This window comes from Anopheles nili (assembly GCF_943737925.1).
Source record: "Anopheles nili chromosome X unlocalized genomic scaffold, idAnoNiliSN_F5_01 X_unloc_3, whole genome shotgun sequence".
Lineage (NCBI taxonomy): Eukaryota > Metazoa > Arthropoda > Insecta > Diptera > Culicidae > Anopheles > Anopheles nili.
This window is the reverse complement of record NW_026525489.1, coordinates 353197-374012: the sequence shown is the minus strand read 5'-3', so window position 1 is coordinate 374012 and position 20816 is coordinate 353197. Positions and strand designations below refer to the sequence as shown.

Here is a 20816-nt window from a genome sequence, read left to right as displayed (position 1 = left end):
GCCACCCTGCCGCGGAGATCGACGCTTGGGACGCCTTACGTCGGCGGCACCGACCGTGAACCTGGGAGCGCATCGTCGCGACCGGCCATTGCGTTTCCAGATTTCCTTCGTTACGACGTGCAAGCCGGCCCGTCAGGAAGATCGACGCTAAGGACGCCATACAATACCGATACAGAGCGTGAAGCTGTTAACGCATCGCCGCCACCGGCCTTTGCGTTTACCGACTCTTTGCGCTACGACGCGCAAGTCGGCCCGTCATCGGCTCAGCACAGCGAAGCAGAACGGCGTGGTACCACTGGGAGAAGGACAACCGTACCCTCCCAGGGTGAACGTGATCTTCGGCGTGCCCTGGAAGACATGGAGATCGAGCATCTTCGGGAGCGAAACCGCTTGATCCAATCCTTCGAAGCAACGGATCACCAGAGAAGGACTCACCCGCCATCACGTACCAACGCCACCGTGGACAAGGGTTGCGACGAACGGTGCCACTGCGAGGAGGACGGCAAATGGCGCTGCGAGGCCCGTTGCGGCCGGCCATTCGTGAAACGCGGCAAAACGGCTCTGGCAGCCGGTTGCTACGAGAATCCCTCCAAAACGGACGAGTGCTGTGCCACGCTAATCTGCCCTTCAGAGCGGTTCACCGATGGACGTGTCGAACCGACGCCCGTCTCGGAGGAACCGACCACCGCCAAGGCGATCGTGACGAGCTGCATCTACAAGAACCGCTCGTACGACATCAACGAACGGATGGAGATCGGTTGCGAGCAGATCTGTACCTGCAACAGCGATGGTGAGATGGAGTGTGCTCCACGCTGTGCTCCACTTAACTCGACCCGCCCAGAACAGTGCGTCGTCCTGCCTGACCCACACGATCCTTGCTGTAAGCGCGAGTTCTGCGATGTCACGCTGGACGACCACGAGCAGAGCAGCGGTGTGATGATGATGATGGCACCGGCTTCATCTTCATCGTCACCTTCGACGACGGTGGTGCCGGAACGGGATGGAAAAACACCCGGACCGGAAGCTGACCACCGGTCCACCGGATGTGAGTTCAAAGGCCGCACGTACCAGCTGAATGATCAGTTCCACGACGAGTGCAACGCGCTGTGTCTGTGTACGGAGGCTGGTGTGCCCTGTGCCAAGATCGAGTGCCCGTCTGAGTTTGGGTTGGACGTGCTGGATCCGCACTGCCTCAAGTGGGGTCCGGATCCGGCCACATTCCGTGCGATCGCACCCCGCTGTTGCCCGGAGCGGATGCGTTGCATCGACAATGGGACGTGCGAGTATAAGGGTCAGTTCTTCGATAACTGGTCGGATATACCGAGCAATTTGACGGGTTGCGAGCAGCACTGTTACTGTGATACCGGCATCGTCGAATGTCGACCGGCGTGTCCTGCCGTGCCAGCGACGCCACCTTCTCATCTACCGTGTAGCCCACGGAACGCCCGGTTGATGCCGATTCCGGGTGAAGAATGCTGCCAGCACTGGACTTGCAGTGTCAACACCGATAACGGTCTGGCCAGCGGCAGCGACGTGTTGAAGCCGCTGCTTATGCCGGGCACGATCGGGCAATTCCTGCCAACGAAACCGCCTCGCACGGACGCGAAACCCCCACCGGACGCGCCCGGGAAGGAACCGACGCCCTTCTACCCGACGGTGGACGGAAAACCACCGAAGGTACCGCAGGACAAACCCCACAAAAAGTACACCAAGGAGGACGCCGGTAAGAAGGATCACTTCAACAACATCTTCGGTGGCGCCCAACCTGAGGAGCCCGAGCTGGACGATGGCAAGTACGATTACGGCAGCTACGAGGACGCGATGAAACCGGCCACGCTCGGTGTGCAACGTCCCGGTCCGCCCGGGTACTATGGGCCGGAAATCAAGCCCCACTACGGTGCTGATTTTCACCCGTATCTGCACCCGGCTTCGGCAGGCGTCCAACCGGCCGGACAACCCGTTCCGACGGCACCCGGTCAGCCGGGACTACATCCTGGCCAGCATCAGGCGAGTGCGCTCGATAAGCAGCTGTTGAACGTGCTGGGACCAAACGGACCGGGTAGTTTACCGCCCAACATCCGCATCGAGCAGCTGCTGCAGCACATCCACGGGCAGGATCCGAATCTGCCACCGCAAGGACCTCCATTGTTGCATGGCCAGAGCCTCCCGAATGGGCCGCCCTTTGGGCCGGTTGGATCGCAACCATCGACGGGCAACGGCATCAACTACAACCAGTACGGTGCCGGCACACCCGCTGGTGGGCTAGCGTTCTCCGGACTGCAAGTCGACCTGAAAGTGCTCGCCCTGGACGCGATCGATGCGAACACTGTGCGTGTCATTTTCCTCGTGCCGCAGGTGTACGTGGGACTGCATGGTCGCGTTGAGCTGCGATACACGCGCACTCGCAACAACGACACCGCCACATGGCAATCGCAGGTGTTCGCACCACCGGACGATCTGATCGCGACACCACAGCTCGAGTTCGAGCTGCCAGGACTGAACGCCAACACGGAGTATCGCGTGAAGATCACGCTTATCCTGCGAGACGTCAACTCGCAACCGTCTAGTCAGATCTACACCGTCCGTACGCCCTCGGATCGCGTGATCACGCCACCACCCGCGATCGGTTCCGGACACTTCTCGCACATGAGCCACCCAACGAACTTTCTCAAGGAGATCATCCAGGATCCGGAGCTGCGAGCTGCCGAGGTGAACGCGACTTGGGCGAAGATCGCATGGCGCAAGCTGGATGATGAGGAGCTCGATTACGTGGACGGTATACAGCTACGGTACCGTGAGATCGACAGTGTCGTGTACCATGCGACCCCACTCATCCACCGGGCGTTGAGTGAATACACCGTGGAGGGTTTGCAGCCACAAACGCGTTACGAGGTGGGCATTTTCTTCATACCGTTTCCGGGTCACGGTGAAGAGGTGCGGGCTGGTGACATGCTACCGATCACCACCGCCGAGCGGATCGACGTGTACGGATTCGAGGTGGTGGTGAACGCCAGCAAGATCAAAGCCACCAGCGTCGAGGTGAGCTGGTTGGGTGTGCCCTACCCTGAGGACAAGTACATCAAAGGACCGAGCTTTCTATGGCAGACGGAAAAGGAATGGCCAACTTCATCGACGCTACCGCATGATACGACGGAAGAACTACGCCGCAACCTCCTGCATCATTCCAGCACTAAATCACTTATTCAGATCGACCGATTCTCTAATTGGAACAGGCTGCTCAGATCTGTTGGATACGTTATTCGGTTTTCGAATAATTGTATGCACAGAAGAAACGGGAAAAAGACCACGACAGGACCGCTCACTAAGGGAAGAGTAGTGGCTGTCGTCAGAGCCGCCGACGGACAGGTAAGGCGAGCAACTGTGCAGACCGCTAGCGGATTGATGGAACGACCTGCAACAAAAATAGCGGTGTTGGAAGTACGGAAGTAGACCGAGGATAGGCACGGTACAACCAAGCTTACCAAAGTAGACGGACTGATAAGGCGATAGGGAGTGCTGCCGAATTGTTTATCGAACAGATTGCGCACTTGAAACAGGGTAAATTGCCCATCCGAGCAAAGTACCGGGTGGGAGAATGTTACAGACAATTCGGCGCGTGTTTGTTTGTTTACCTGACGTAACGGCACTGACAGGTAGGAGACAGGATAAGAGTGCCGTTACCGAAGGGACAGGGAAACATCGCAGAGATGACGCGGTAAAAAACGGCCATCGCGAGGAGGCCATTGGATTTGAACCGATTTCAACGGAAAAACGCCAGAGAGAGGACGTGAATTTTTTTAACACCATCGCACCATCGCACCGCGCGCGTTTAAAGAACGACCCAACCGAATTAACTTGAATAAAGTGTTAGTGGAATCAGTTAAAAGAACACGTCAGTAGAATTTATTATTACGAACTTTAAGTTGGAGCCGACCTCCAACAAGGACGTTTGATGAATATGGCAACACCGTTCCCAATCCAAAACCAGATAGCGAAGCTGCTATAAGTTAATACATGGGGTCATTTGGAAGCCCACAAACAAAAGTAAAAGGTAAAACCGTTTTTGAAACATTTGCTAAGGATTAAAATCACATTTATATCGTCCTAAGGACTTTTAATGAATATCGCAACATCGTTCCTAATTCAAAGCCAGATAGCGAGGCTTTTATTACTGAAATCATGGGATCATTTAGAAGCCCACAAACAAAGGTTTTATAGTTAAAACCAACATGTAGATCAATCGATTTGATCGGATTGTTGAATGGTCTTGGATTTAAAATCCAGTCTGCATGAAAATCTAATGCAACTAGCAACGTAGAACATTTTCATTCAATCTTAATTGAAATGTTCAAGACAGCAGAATTCAAATGTCATATCATTTCATTATCAGATCAATTAACTGTAATGATCGATAAATTCAGTAAGACATTTTATGAAATCGACGCACACAAACAAACTTAAACAATTTGGTGTTAATTTTATCAGAAACTAAATCCGTGAACCATTTCTCAAACATTTGCTAATAAAAAAAATCACATTTATATCGTCATAAGGACGTTTGATGGATATGGCAACACCGTTCCCAATCCAAAACCAGATAGCGAAGCTGCTATAAGTTAATACATGGGGTCATTTGGAAGCCCACAAACAAAAGTAAAAGGTAAAACCGTTTTGGCAACATTTGCTAAGGATTAAAATCACATTTGTATCGTCACAAGGATTTTTAATGGATATCCCAACATCGTTCCTAATTCAAAGCCAGATAGGGAGGTATTTATTACTGAAATCATGGGATCATTTAGAAGCCCACAAACAAAGGTTTTATAGTTAAAACCAACATGTAGATCAATCGATTTGATCGGATTGTTGAATGGTCTTGGATTTAAAATCCAGTCTGCATGAAAATCTAATGCAACTAGCAACGTAAAACATTTTCATTCAATCTTAATTGAAATGTTCAAGACAGCAGGATTCAAATGTCATATCATTTCACCATCAGATCAATTAACTGTGATGATCGATGAATTAAGTAAGACATTTTATGAAATCGACGCACACAAACAAACTTAAACAATTTGGTGATAATTTTATCAGAAACTCAATCCGTGAACCATTTCTCAAACATTTGCTAATGATAAAAATCACATTTTTATCGTCATAAGGTCTCTTGATGGATATGGCAACACCGTTCCAAATCCAAAACCAGATAGCGAAGCTTCTATAACTCAATACATGGGGTCATTTAGAAACCCACAAACAAAAGTAAAAGGTTGCACCATTTCTGAAGCATTTGCCATTCATTTAGAAGCCCACAAACAAAAGTAAAAGGTTAAACCATTTCTGAAACACTTACTAAGGATAGAAATCACATTTATATCATCACAAGGACTTTTAATGGATATCGCAACATCGTTCCTAATCCGCAACATCGTTCCTCCAGAAAGCGAGGCTTTTATAATTAAAATCATGGGATCATTTAGAAGGCCACAAACTAAAGTATTAGATTTAAAACCAACATGTAGATCAATCGATTTGATCGGATTGTTGAATGGTCTTGGATTCAAAATCCAGTCTGCATGAAAATCTAATGCAACTAGCAACGTAGAACATTTTCATTCAATCTTAATTGAAATGTTCAAGACAGCAGGATTCAAATGTCATATCATTTCACCATCAGATCAATTAACTGTAATGATAGATAAATTCAGTAAGACATTTTATGAAATCGACGCACACAAACAAACTTAAACAGTTTGGTGTTACTTTCATCAGAAACTCAATCCGTGAACCATTTCTCAAACATTTGCTTCTGATTTAAATCACATTTATATCGTCATGAGGACTTTTGATGGATATGGCAACACCGTTCCCAATCCAAAACCAGATAGCGAAGCTGCTATAAGTTAATACATGGGGTCATTTGGAAGCCCACCAACAAAAGTAAAAGGTTAAACCGTTTCTGAAGCATTTGCCATTCAGTTAGAAGCCCACAAACAAAAGTAAAAGGTAAAACCGTTGCTGAAACATTTGCTAAAGATTAAAAGCACATTTATATCGTCACAAGGACTTTTAATGGATATCGCAACATCGTTCCTAATTCAAAGCCAGATAGCGAGGCTTTTATTACTGAAATCATGGGATCATTTAGAAGCCAACAAACAAAAGTATTAGATTTAAAACCAACATGTAGATCAATCGATTTGTTCGGATTGTTGAATGTTCTTGGATTTAAAATCCAGTCTGCATGAAAATCTAATGCAACTAGCAACGTAGAACATTTTCATTCAATCTTAATTGAAATGTTCAAGACAGCAGAATTCAAATGTCATATCATTTCACCATCAGATCAATTAACTGTAATGATCGATAAATTCAGTAAGACATTTTATGAAATCGACGCACACAAACAAACTTAAACAATTTGGTGTTAATTTTATCAGAAACTAAATCCGTGAACCATTTCTCAAACATTTGCTAATGATAAAAATCACATTTATTTCGTCATAAGGACTTTTGATGGATATGGCAACACCGTTCCCAATCCAAAACCAGATAGCGAAGCAGCTATAAATTAATACATGGGGTCATTTGGAAGCCCACAAACAAAAGTAAAAGGTAAAACCGTTGCTGAAACATTTGCTAAGGATTAAAATCACATTTATATCGTCCTAAGGACTTTTAATGGATATCGCAACATCGTTCCTAATTCAAAGCCAGATAGCGAGGCTTTTATAACTAAAATCATGGGATCATTTAGAAGGCCACAAACAAAAGTATTAGATTTAAAACCAACATATAGATCAATCGATTTAATCGGATTGTTGAATGGTCTTGAATATAAAATCCAGTCTGCGTGAAAATCTAATGCAACTAGCAACGAAGAACATTTTCATTCAATCTCAATTGAATTGTTCAAGACAGCAGAATTCAAATGTCATATCATTTCACTATCAGATCAATTTACTGTAATGATCGATAAATTCAGTAAGACATTTTATGAAATCGACGCACACAAACAAACTTAAACAATTTGGTGTTAATTTTATCAGAAACTAAATCCGTGAACCATTTCTCAAACATTTGCTAATGATAAAAATCACATTTATTTCGTCATAAGGACTTTTGATGGATATGGCAACACCGTTCCCAATCCAAAACCAGATAGCGAAGCAGCTATAAGTTAATACATGGGGTCATTTGGAAGCCCACAAACAAAAGTAAAAGGTAAAACCGTTGCTGAAACATTTGCTAAGGATTAAAATCACATTTATATCGTCCTAAGGACTTTTAATGGATATCGCAACATCGTTCCTAATTCAAAGCCAGATAGCGAGGCTTTTATAACTAAAATCATGGGATCATTTAGAAGGCCACAAACAAAAGTATTAGATTTAAAACCAACATATAGATCAATCGATTTAATCGGATTGTTGAATGGTCTTGAATATAAAATCCAGTCTGCGTGAAAATCTAATGCAACTAGCAACGAAGAACATTTTCATTCAATCTCAATTGAATTGTTCAAGACAGCAGAATTCAAATGTCATATCATTTCACTATCAGATCAATTTACTGTAATGATCGATAAATTCAGTAAGACATTTTATGAAATCGACGCACACAAACAAACTTAAACAATTTGGTGTTAATTTTTAATCAGAAACTAAATCCGTGAACCATTTCTCAAACATTTGCTAATGATAAAAATCACATTTATTTCGTCATAAGGACTTTTGATGGATATGGCAACACCGTTCCCAATCCAAAACCAGATAGCGAAGCAGCTATAAGTTAATACATGGGGTCATTTGGAAGCCCACAAACAAAAGTAAAAGGTAAAACCGTTGCTGAAACATTTGCTAAGGATTAAAATCACATTTATATCGTCCTAAGGACTTTTAATGGATATCGCAACATCGTTCCTAATTCAAAGCCAGATAGCGAGGCTTTTATAACTAAAATCATGGGATCATTTAGAAGGCCACAAACAAAAGTATTAGATTTAAAACCAACATATAGATCAATCGATTTAATCGGATTGTTGAATGGTCTTGAATATAAAATCCAGTCTGCGTGAAAATCTAATGCAACTAGCAACGAAGAACATTTTCATTCAATCTCAATTGAATTGTTCAAGACAGCAGAATTCAAATGTCATATCATTTCACTATCAGATCAATTTACTGTAATGATCGATAAATTCAGTAAGACATTTTATGAAATCGACGCACACAAACAAACTTAAACAATTTGGTGTTAATTTTATCAGAAACTAAATCCGTGAACCATTTCTCAAACATTTGCTAATGATAAAAATCACATTTATTTCGTCATAAGGACTTTTGATGGATATGGCAACACCGTTCCCAATCCAAAACCAGATAGCGAAGCAGCTATAAGTTAATACATGGGGTCATTTGGAAGCCCACAAACAAAAGTAAAAGGTAAAACCGTTGCTGAAACATTTGCTAAGGATTAAAATCACATTTATATCGTCCTAAGGACTTTTAATGGATATCGCAACATCGTTCCTAATTCAAAGCCAGATAGCGAGGCTTTTATAACTAAAATCATGGGATCATTTAGAAGGCCACAAACAAAAGTATTAGATTTAAAACCAACATATAGATCAATCGATTTAATCGGATTGTTGAATGGTCTTGAATATAAAATCCAGTCTGCGTGAAAATCTAATGCAACTAGCAACGAAGAACATTTTCATTCAATCTCAATTGAATTGTTCAAGACAGCAGAATTCAAATGTCATATCATTTCACTATCAGATCAATTTACTGTAATGATCGATAAATTCAGTAAGACATTTTATGAAATCGACGCACACAAACAAACTTAAACAATTTGGTGTTAATTTTATCAGAAACTAAATCCGTGAACCATTTCTCAAACATTTGCTAATGATAAAAATCACATTTATTTCGTCATAAGGACTTTTGATGGATATGGCAACACCGTTCCCAATCCAAAACCAGATAGCGAAGCAGCTATAAGTTAATACATGGGGTCATTTGGAAGCCCACAAACAAAAGTAAAAGGTAAAACCGTTGCTGAAACATTTGCTAAGGATTAAAAGCACATTTATATCGTCACAAGGACTTTTAATGGATATCGCAACATCGTTCCTAATTCAAAGCCAGATAGCGAGGCTTTTATTACTGAAATCATGGGATCATTTAGAAGCCAACAAACAAAAGTATTAGATTTAAAACCAACATGTAGAACAATCGATTTTATCGGATTGTTGAATGTTCTTGGATTTAAAATCCAGTCTGCATGAAAATCTAATGCAACTAGCAACGTAGAACATTTTCATTCAATCTTAATTGAAATGTTCAAGCAGAATTCAAATGTCAAATCATTTCACCATCAGATCAATTAACTGTAATGATCGATAAATTCAGTAAGACATTTTATGAAATCGACGCACACAAACAAACTTAAACAATTTGGTGTTAATTTTATCAGAAACTAAATCCGTGAACCATTTCTCAAACATTTGCTGATAAAACAAATCACATTTATATCGTCATAAGGACGTTTGATGGATATGGCAACACCGTTCCCAATCCAAAACCAGATAGCGAAGCTGCTATAAGTTAATACATGGGGTCATTTGGAAGCCCACAAACAAAAGTAAAAGTTTAAACCGTTTTTGAAACATTTGCTAAGGATTAAAATCACATTTATATCGTCACAAGGACTTTTAATGGATATCGCAACATCGTTCCTAATTCAAAGCCAGATAGCGAGGCTTTTATTACTGAAATCATGGGATCATTTAGAAGCCAACAAACAAAAGTATTAGATTTAAAACCAACATGTAGATCAATCGATTTGATCGGATTGTTAAATGTTCTTGGATTTAAAATCCAGTCTGCATGAAAATCTAATGCAACTAGCAACGTAGAACATTTTCATTCAATCTTAATTGAAATGTTCAAGACAGCAGAATTCAAATGTCATATCATTTCACCATCAGATCAATTAACTGTAATGATCGTTGAATTCAGTAAGACATTTTATGAAATCGACGCACACGTACAATCTTAAACAGTGTGGTTTTGATTTCATCAGAAACTAAATCCGTGAACCATTTCTCAAACATTTGCTTCTGATTTAAATCACATTTATATCGTCATAAGGACGTTTGATGGATATGGCAACACCGTTCCCAATCCAAAACCAGATAGCGAAGCTGCTATAAGTTAATACATGGGGTCATTTGGAAGCCCACAAACAAAAGTAAAAGGTAAAACCGTTTTTGAAACATTTGCTAAGGATTAAAAGCACATTTATATCGTCACAAAGACTTTTAATGGATATCGCAACATCGTTTCTAATTCAAAGCCTGATAGCGAGGCTTTTATTACTGAAATCATGGGATCATTTAGAAGCCCACAAACAAAGGTTTTATATTTAAAACCAACATGTAGATCAATCGATTTGATCGGATTGTTGAATGATCTTGGATTTAAAATCCAGTCTGCATGAAAATCTAATGCAATTTGCAACGTAGAACATTTTCATTCAATCTTAATTGAAATGTTCAAGACAGCAGAATTCAAATGTCATATCATTTCACCATCAGATCAATTAACTGTAATGATCGATAAATTCAGTAAGACATTTTATGAAATCGACGCACACAAACAAACTTAAACAATTTGGTGTTAATTTTATCAGAAACTAAGTCCGTGAACCATTTCTCAAACATTTGCTACTGATAAAAATCACATTTATATCGTCATAAGGACTTTTGATGGATATGGCAACACCGTTCCCAATCCAAAACCAGATAGCGAAGCTGCTATAAGTTAATACATGGGGTCATTTGGAAGCCCACCAACAAAAGTAAAAGGTTAAACCGTTTCTGAAGCATTTGCCATTCAGTTAGAAGCCCACAAACAAAAGTAAAAGGTAAAACCGTTGCTGAAACATTTGCTAAGGATTAAAAGCACATTTATATCGCCACAAGGACTTTTAATGGATATCGCAACATCGTTCCTAATTCAAAGCCAGATAGCGAGGCTTTTATTACTGAAATCATGGGATCATGAAGAATCCAACAAACAAAAGTATTATATTTAAAACCAACATGTAGATCAATCGATTTGATCGGATTGTTGAATGTTCTTGGATTTAAAATCCAGTCTGCATGAAAATCTAATGCAACTAGCAACATAGAACATTTTCATTCAATCTTAATTGAAATGTTCAAGACAGCAGAACTCAAATGTCATATCATTTCACCATCAGATCAATTAACTATAATGATCGATAAATTCAGTACGACAGTTTATGAAACCGACGCACACAAACAAACTTAAACAGTTTGGTGTTAATTTAATCACAAACTAAATCCGTGAACCATTTCTCAAACATTTGCTAATGATGAAAATCACATTTATATCCTCATAAGGACGTTTGATAGATATGGAAACACCGTTCCCAATCCAAAACCAGATAGCGAAGCTGCTATAAGTTAATACATGGGGTCATTTGGAAGCCCACAAACAAAAGTAAAAGGTTAAACCGTTTTTGAAACATTTGCTAAGGATTAAAATCACATTTATATCGTCACAAGGACTTTTAATGGATATCGCAACATCGTTCCTAATTCAAAGCCAGATAGCGAGGCTTTTATTACTGAAATCATGGGATCATTTAGAAGCCCACAAACAAAGGTTTTATATTTAAAACCAACATGTAGATCAATCGATTTGATCGGATTGTTGAATGGTCTTGGATTCAAAATCCAGTCTGCATGAAAATCTAGTGCAATTTGCAAAGTAGAACATTTTCATTCAATCTTAATTGAAATGTTTAAGCAGAATTCAAATGTCATATCATTTCATCATCAGATCAATTAACTGTAATGATCGATAAATTCAGTAAGACATTTTATGAAATCGTCGCACACGTACAATCTTAAACAGTGTGGTTTTGATTTCATCAGAAACTAAATCCGTGAACCATTTCACAAACATTTGCTTATTATAAAAATCCCATTTATATCCTCATAAGGACGTTTTATAGATATGGAAACACCGTTCCCAATCCAAAACCAGATAGCGAAGCTGCTATAAGTTAAAACATGGGGTCATTTGGAAGCCCACCAACAAAAGTAAAAGGTTAAACCGTTTCTGAAGCATTTGCCATTCAGTTAGAAGCCAACAAACAAAAGTAAAAGGTAAAACCGTTGCTGAAACATTTGCTAAAGATTAAAAGCTTATTTATATCGTCACAAGGACTTTTAATGGATATCGCAACATCGTTCCTAATTCAAAGCCAGATTGCGAGGCTTTTATTACTGAAATCATGGGATCATTTAGAAGCCCACAAACAAAGGTTTATTATTTAAAACCAACATGTAGATCAATCGAATTGATCGGATTGTTGAATGATCTTGGATTTAAAATCCAGTCTGCATGAAAATCTAATGCAACTAGCAACGTAGAACATTTTCATTCAATCTTAATTGAAATGTTCAAGACAGCAGAACTCAAATGTCATATCATTTCACCATCAGATCAATTAACTGTAATGATCGATAAATTCAGTAAGACATTTTATGAAATCGACACACACGTACAAACTTAATCAGTCTGGTGTTATTTTCAACAGAAACTATATCCGTGAACCATTTCTCAAACATTTGCTTATGATACAAATCACATTTATATCGTCATAAGGACTTTTGATGGATATGGCAACACCGTTCCCAATCCAAAACCAGATAGCGAAGCTTCTATAACTCAATACATGGGGTCATTTAGAAACCCACAAACAAAAGTAAAAGGTTAAACCATTTCAGAAGCATTTGCCATTCATTGAGAAGCCCACAAACAAAAGTAAAAGGTTAAACCATTTCTGAAACACTTACTAAGGATAGAAATCACATTTATATCATCACAAGGACTTTTAATGGATATCGCAACATCGTGCCTAATCCAAAGCCAGATAGCGAGGCTTTTATTACTGAAATCATGGGATCATTAAGAAGCCAACAAACAAAAGTATTAGATTTAAACCAAATCTATTAGATAAACCAGTCTGCATGAAAATCTAATGCCATTAGCAACGTAGAACATTTTCATTCAATCTTAATTGAAATGTTCAAGACAGCAGAATTCAAATGTCATATCATTTCACCATCAGATCAATTAACTGTAATGATCGATAAATTCAGTAAGACATTTTATGAAATCGTCGCACACGTACAATCTTAAACAGTGTGGTTTTGAGTTCATCAGAAACTAAATCCGTGAACCATTTCACAAACATTTGCTTATTATAAAAATCACATTTTTATCCTCATAAGGACGTTTGATAGATATGGAAACACCGTTCCCAATCCCAAACCAGAAAGCGGAGCTGCTATGTGTTAATACATGGGGTCATTTGGAAGCCCACCAACAAAAGTAAAAGGTTAAACCTTTTCTGAAGCATTTGCCATTCAGTTAGAAGCCCACAAAAAAAAGTAAAAGGTAAAACCGTTTTTGAAACATTTGCTAAGGATTAAAAGCACATTTATATCGTCACAAGGACTTTTAATGGATATCGCAACATCGTTCCTAATTCAAAGCCAGATAGCGAGGCTTTTATTACTGAAATCATGGGATCATTTAGTAGCCAACAAACAAAAGTATTAGATTTAAAACCAACATGTAGATCAATCGATTTGATCGGATTGTTGAATGTTCTTGGATTTAAAATCCAGTCTGCATGAAAATCTAATGCAACTAGCAACGTAGAACATTTTCATTCAATCTTAATTGAAATGTTCAAGACAGCAGAATTCAAATGTCATATCATTTCACCATCAGATCAATTAACTGTAATGATCGATAAATTCAGTAAGACATTTTATGAAATCGACGCACACAAACAAACTTAAACAATTTGGTGTTAATTTTATCAGAAACTAAATCCGTGAACCATTTCTCAAACATTTGCTAATGATAAAAATCACATTTATATCGTCATAAGGACTTTTGATGGATATGGCAACACCGTTCCCAATCCAAAACCAGATAGCGAAGCTGCTATAAGTTAATACATGGGGTCATTTGGAAGCCCACAAACAAAAGTAAAAGGTAAAACCGTTGCTGAAACATTTGCTAAGGATTAAAAGCACATTTATATCGTCACAAAGACTTTTAATGGATATCGCAACATCGTTTCTAATTCAAAGCCTGATAGCGAGGCTTTTATTACTGAAATCATGGGATCATTTAGAAGCCCACAAACAAAAGTATTAGATTTAAAACCAACATGTAGATCAATCGATTTGATCAGATTGTTGAATGGTCTTGGATTTAAAATCCAGTCTGCATGAAAATCTAATGCAATTTGCAACGTAGAACATTTTCATTCAATCTTAATTGAAATGTTCAAGACAGCAGAATTCAAATGTCATATCATTTCACCATCAGATCAATTAACTGTAATGATCGATAAATTCAGTAAGACATTTTATGAAATCGTCGCACACGTACAATCTTAAACAGTGTGGTTTTGAGTTCATCAGAAACTAAATCCGTGAACCATTTCACAAACATTTGCTAATTATAAAAATCACATTTTATCCTCATAAGGACGTTTGATAGATATGGAAACACCGTTCCCAATCCAAAACCTGATAGCGATGCTGCTATAAGTTAATACATGGGGTCATTTGGAAGCCCACAAACAAAAGTAAAAGGTAAAACCGTTTTTGAAACATTTGCTAACGATTAAAATCACATTTATATCGTCACAAGGACTTTTAATGGATATCGCAACATCGTTCCTAATTCAAAGCCAGATAGCGAGGCTTTTATTACTGAAATCGTGGGATCATTTAGAAGCCCACAAACAAAAGTATTAGATTTAAAACCAACATGTAGATTAATCGATTTGATCGGATTGTTGAATGGTCTTGGATTTAAAATCCAGTTTGCATGAAAATCTAATGCAACTAGCAACGTAGAACATTTTCATTCATTCTTAATTGAAATGTTCAAGACAGCAGAATTCAAATGTCATATCATTTCATCATCAGATCAATTAACTGTAATGATCGATAAATTCAGTAAGACATTTTATGAAATCGTCGCACACGTACAATCTTAAACAGTGTGGTTTTGATTTCATCAGAAACTAAATCCGTGAACCATTTCACAAACATTTGCTTATTATAAAAATCCCATTTATATCCTCATAAGGACGTTTTATAGATATGGAAACACCGTACCCAATCCAAAACCAGATAGCGAAGCTGCTATAAGTTAAAACATGGGGTCATTTGGAAGCCCACCAACAAAAGTAAAAGGTTAAACCGTTTCTGAAGCATTTGCCATTCAGTTAGAAGCCAACAAACAAAAGTAAAAGGTAAAACCGTTGCTGAAACATTTGCTAAAGATTAAAAGCTTATTTATATCGTCACAAGGACTTTTAATGGATATCGCAACATCGTTCCTAATTCAAAGCCAGATTGCGAGGCTTTTATTACTGAAATCATGGGATCATTTAGAAGCCCACAAACAAAGGTTTATTATTTAAAACCAACATGTAGATCAATCGAATTGATCGGATTGTTGAATGATCTTGGATTTAAAATCCAGTCTGCATGAAAATCTAATGCAACTAGCAACGTAGAACATTTTCATTCAATCTTAATTGAAATGTTCAAGACAGCAGAATTCAAATGTCATATCATTTCATTATCAGATCAATTAACTGTAATGATCGATAAATTCAGTAAGACATTTTATGAAATCGTCGCACACGTACAATCTTAAACAGTGTGGTTTTGAGTTCATCAGAAACTAAATCCGTGAACCATTTCACAAACATTTGCTAATTATAAAAATCACATTTTATCCTCATAAGGACGTTTGATAGATATGGAAACACCGTTCCCAATCCAAAACTTGATAGCGATGCTGCTATAAGTTAATACATGGGGTCATTTGGAAGCCCACAAACAAAAGTAAAAGGTAAAACCGTTTTTGAAACATTTGCTAACGATTAAAATCACATTTATATCGTCACAAGGACTTTTAATGGATATCGCAACATCGTTCCTAATTCAAAGCCAGATAGCGAGGCTTTTATTACTGAAATCATGGGATCATTTAGAAGCCCACAAACAAAAGTATTAGATTTAAAACCAACATGTAGATCAATCGATTTGATCGGATTGTTGAATGGTCTTGGATTTAAAATCCAGTTTGCATGAAAATCTAATGCAACTAGCAACGTAGAACATTTTCATTCATTCTTAATTGAAATGTTCAAGACAGCAGAATTCAAATGTCATATCATTTCACCATCAGATCAATTAACTGTAATGATCGATAAATTCAGTAAGACATTTTATGAAATCGACGCACACGTACAATCTTAAACAGTGTGGTTTTGATTTCATCAGAAACTAAATCCGTGAACCATTTCACAAACATTTGCTTATTATAAAAATCACATTTACATCCTCATAAGGACGTTTGATAGATATGGAGACACCGTTCCCATTCCAAAACCAGATAGCGAAGCTGCTATAAGTTAATACATGGAGTCATTTGGAAGCCCACCAACAAAAGTAATAGGTTAAACCGTTTCTGAAGCATTTGCCATTCAGTTAGAAGCCAACAAACAAAAGTAAAAGGTAAAACCGTTGCTGAAACATTTGCTAAAGATTAAAAGCTTATTTATATCGTCACAAGGACTTTTAATGGATATCGCAACATCGTTCCTAATTCAAAGCCAGATTGCGAGGCTTTTATTACTGAAATCATGGGATCATTTAGAAGCCCACAAACAAAGGTTTATTATTTAAAACCAACATGTAGATCAATCGATTTGATCGGATTGTTGAATGATCTTGGATTTAAAATCCAGTCTGCATGAAAATCTAATGCAACTAGCAACGTAGAACATTTTCATTCAATCTTAATTGAAATGTTCAAGACAGCAGAATTCAAATGTCATATCATTTCATTATCAGATCAATTAACTGTAATGATCGATAAATTCAGTAAGACATTTTATGAAATGGACGCACACGTACAAACTTAAACAGTGTGGTTTTGATTTCATCAGAAACTAAATCCGTGAACCATTTCACAAACATTTGCTTATTATAAAAATCCATTTAATATCCTCATAAGGACGTTTTATAGATATGGAAACACCGTTCCCAATCCAAAACCAGATAGCGAAGCTGCTATAAGTTAATACATGGGGTCATTTGGAAGCCCACAAACAAAAGTAAAATGTAAAACCGTTTTTGAAACATTTGCTAAGGATTAAAATCTCATTTATATCGTCACAAGGACTTTTAATGGATATCGCAACATCGTTCCTAATTCAAAGCCAGATTGCGAGGCTTTTATTACTGAAATCATGGGATCATTTAGAAGCCCACAAACAAAGGTTTTATAGTTAAAACCAACATGTAGATCAATCGATTTGATCGGATTGTTGAATGATCTTGGATTTAAAATCCAGTCTGCATGAAAATCTAATGCAACTAGCAACGTAGAACATTTTCATTCATTCTTAATTGAAATGTTCAAGACAGCAGAATTCAAATGTCATATCATTTCACCATCAGATCAATTACCTGTAATGATCGATAAATTCAGTAAGACATTTTATGAAATCGACGCACACGTACAATCTTAAACAGTGTGGTTTTGATTTCATCAGAAACTAAATCCGTGAACCATTTCACAAACATTTGCTTATTATAAAATTCACATTTACATCCTCATAAGGACGTTTGATAGATATGGAGACACCGTTCCCATTCCAAAACCAGATAGCGAAGCTGCTATAAGTTAATACATGGGGTCATTTGGAAGCCCACCAACAAAAGTAATAGGTTAAACCGTTTCTGAAGCATTTGCCATTCAGTTAGAAGCCAACAAACAAAAGTAAAAGGTAAAACCGTTGCTGAAACATTTGCTAAAGATTAAAAGCTTATTTATATCGTCACAAGGACTTTTAATGGATATCGCAACATCGTTCCTAATTCAAAGCCAGATTGCGAGGCTTTTATTACTGAAATCATGGGATCATTTAGAAGCCCACAAACAAAGGTTTATTATATAAAACCAACATGTAGATCAATCGATTTGATCGGATTGTTGAATGATCTTGGATTAAAAATATAGTCTGCATGAAAATCTAATGCAACTAGCAACGTAGAACATTTTCATTCAATCTTAATTGAAATGTTCAAGACAGCAGAATTCAAATGTCATATCATTTCACTATCAGATCAATTAACTGTAATGATCGATAAATTCAGTAAGACATTTTATGAAATCGACGCACACGTACAAACTTAAACAGTGTGGTGTCGATTTCATCATAAACTAAATCCGTGAACCATTTCTCAAACATTTGCGTCTGATTTAAATTACATTTATATTGTCATAAGGACTTTTGATGTATATGGCAACACCGTTCCCAATCCAAAACCAGATAGCGAAGCTGCTATAAGTTAATACATGGGGTCATTTGGAAGCCCACAAACAAAAGTAAAATGTAAAACCGTTTTTGAAACATTTGCTAAGGATTAAAATCTCATTTATATCGTCACAAGGACTTTTAATGGATATCGCAACATCGTTCCTAATTCAAAGCCAGATTGCGAGGCTTTTATTACTGAAATCATGGGATCATTTAGAAGCCCACAAACAAAGGTTTTATAGTTAAAACCAACATGTAGATCAATCGATTTGATCGGATTGTTGAATGATCTTGGATTTAAAATCCAGTCTGCATGAAAATCTAATGCAACTAGCAACGTAGAACATTTTCATTCAATCTAAATTGAAATGTTCAAGACAGCAGAATTCAAATGTCATATCATTTCATTATCACATCAATTAACTGTAATGATCGATAAATTCAGTAAGACATTTTATGAAATCGACGCACACAAACAAACTTAAACAGTTTGGTGTTACTTTCATCAGAAACTCAATCCGTGAACCATTTCTCAAACATTTGCTAATGATAAAAATCACATTTATATCATCATAAGGACTTTTGATGGATATGGCAACACCGTTCCCAATCCAAAGCCAGATAGCGAAGCTGCTATAAGTTAATACATGGGGTCATTTGGAAGCCCACAAACAAAAGTAAAAGGTAAAAACGTTTTTGAAACATTTGCTATGGATAGAAATCACATTTATATCATCACAAGGACTTTTAATTGATATCGCAACATCGTTCCTAATTCAAAGCCAGATAGCGAGGCTTTTATAACTGAAATCATGGAATCATTTAGAAGCCCACAAACAAGAGTATTAGGTTTAAAACCAACATGTAGAACAATCGATTTGATCGGATTGTTGAATGTTCTTGGATTTAAAATCCAGTCTGCATGAAAATCTAATGCAACTAGCAACGTAGAACATTTTCATTCAATCTTAATTGAAATGTTCAAGACAGCAGAATTCAAATGTCATATCATTTCACTATCAGATCAATTAACTGTAATGATCGATAAATTCAGTAAGACATTTTATGAAATCGACACACACGTACAAACTTAAACAGTTTGGTGTTATTTTCAACAGAAACTATATCCGTGAACCATTTCTCAAACATTTGCTAATGATACAAATCACATTTATATCGTCATAAGGACTTTTGATGGATATGGCAACACCGTTCCCAATCCAAAACCAGATAGCGAAGCTTCTATAACTCAATACATGGGGTCATTTAGAAACCCACAAACAAAAGTAAAAGGTTAAACCATTTCAGAAGCATTTGCCATTCATTAAGAAGCCCACAAACAAAAGTAAAAGGTTAAACCATTTCTGAAACACTTACTAAGGATAGAAATCACATTTATATCATCACAAGGACTTTTAATGGATATCGCAACATCGTTCCTAATCCAAAGCCAGAAAGCGAGTCTTTTATAACTAAAATCATGGGATCATTTAGAAGGCCACAATCAAAAGTATTAGATTTAAAACCAACATATAGATCAATCGATTTGATCGGATTGTTGAATGTTCTTGGATTTCAAATCTCGTCTGCATGAAAATCTAATGCAACTAGCAACGTAGAACATTTTCATCCAATCTTAATTGAATTGTTTAAGACAGCAGAATTCAAATGTCATATCATTTCACTATCAGATCAATTAACTGTAATGATCGATAAATTCAGTAAGACATTTTATGAAATCGACGCACACGTACAAACTTAAACAGTGTGGTGTTGATTTCATCAGAAACTAAATCCGTGAACCATTTCTCAAACATTTGCTACTGATTTAAATCACATTTATGTCGTCATAAGGACGTTTGATGAATATGGCAACAACGTTCCCAATCCAAAACCAGATAGCGAAGCTGCTATAAGTTAATACATGGGGTCATTTGGAAGCCCACAAACAAAAGTAAAAGGTTAAACCGTTTTTGAAACATTTGCTAAGGATTAAAATCACATTTATGTCGTCACAAGGACTTTTAATGGATATCGCAACATCGTTCCTAATTCAAAGCCAGGTAGCGAGGCTTTTATTACTGAAATCATGGGATCATTTAGAAGCCCACATACAAAAGTATAACATTTAAAACCAACATGTAGATCAATCGATTTGATCGGATTGTTGAATGATCTTGGATTTAAAATCCAGTCTGCGTGAAAATCTAATGCAACTAGCAACGTAGAACATTTTCATTCAATCTTAATTGAAATGTTCAAGACAGCAGAATTCAAATGTCATATCATCTCACCATCAGATCAATTAACTGTAATGATCGATAAATTCAGTAAGACAT

The 20816-nt window shown here is 38.0% G+C and overlaps 1 protein-coding gene across 1 annotated transcript in view; it reads left to right on the top strand.

Annotated features, from left to right (window-relative positions):
• Nucleotides 1-357: 357 nt before the first annotated feature.
• Nucleotides 358-20816, top strand: part of LOC128729680 (putative epidermal cell surface receptor) — a 73580-nt gene continuing 53121 nt past the window's right edge. Inside the window, exon 1 of the mRNA XM_053823081.1 lies at nucleotides 358-3101. Coding sequence (XP_053679056.1) covers nucleotides 358-3101 — 2744 coding nt within the window. The remainder of the gene's footprint in view (nucleotides 3102-20816) is intronic.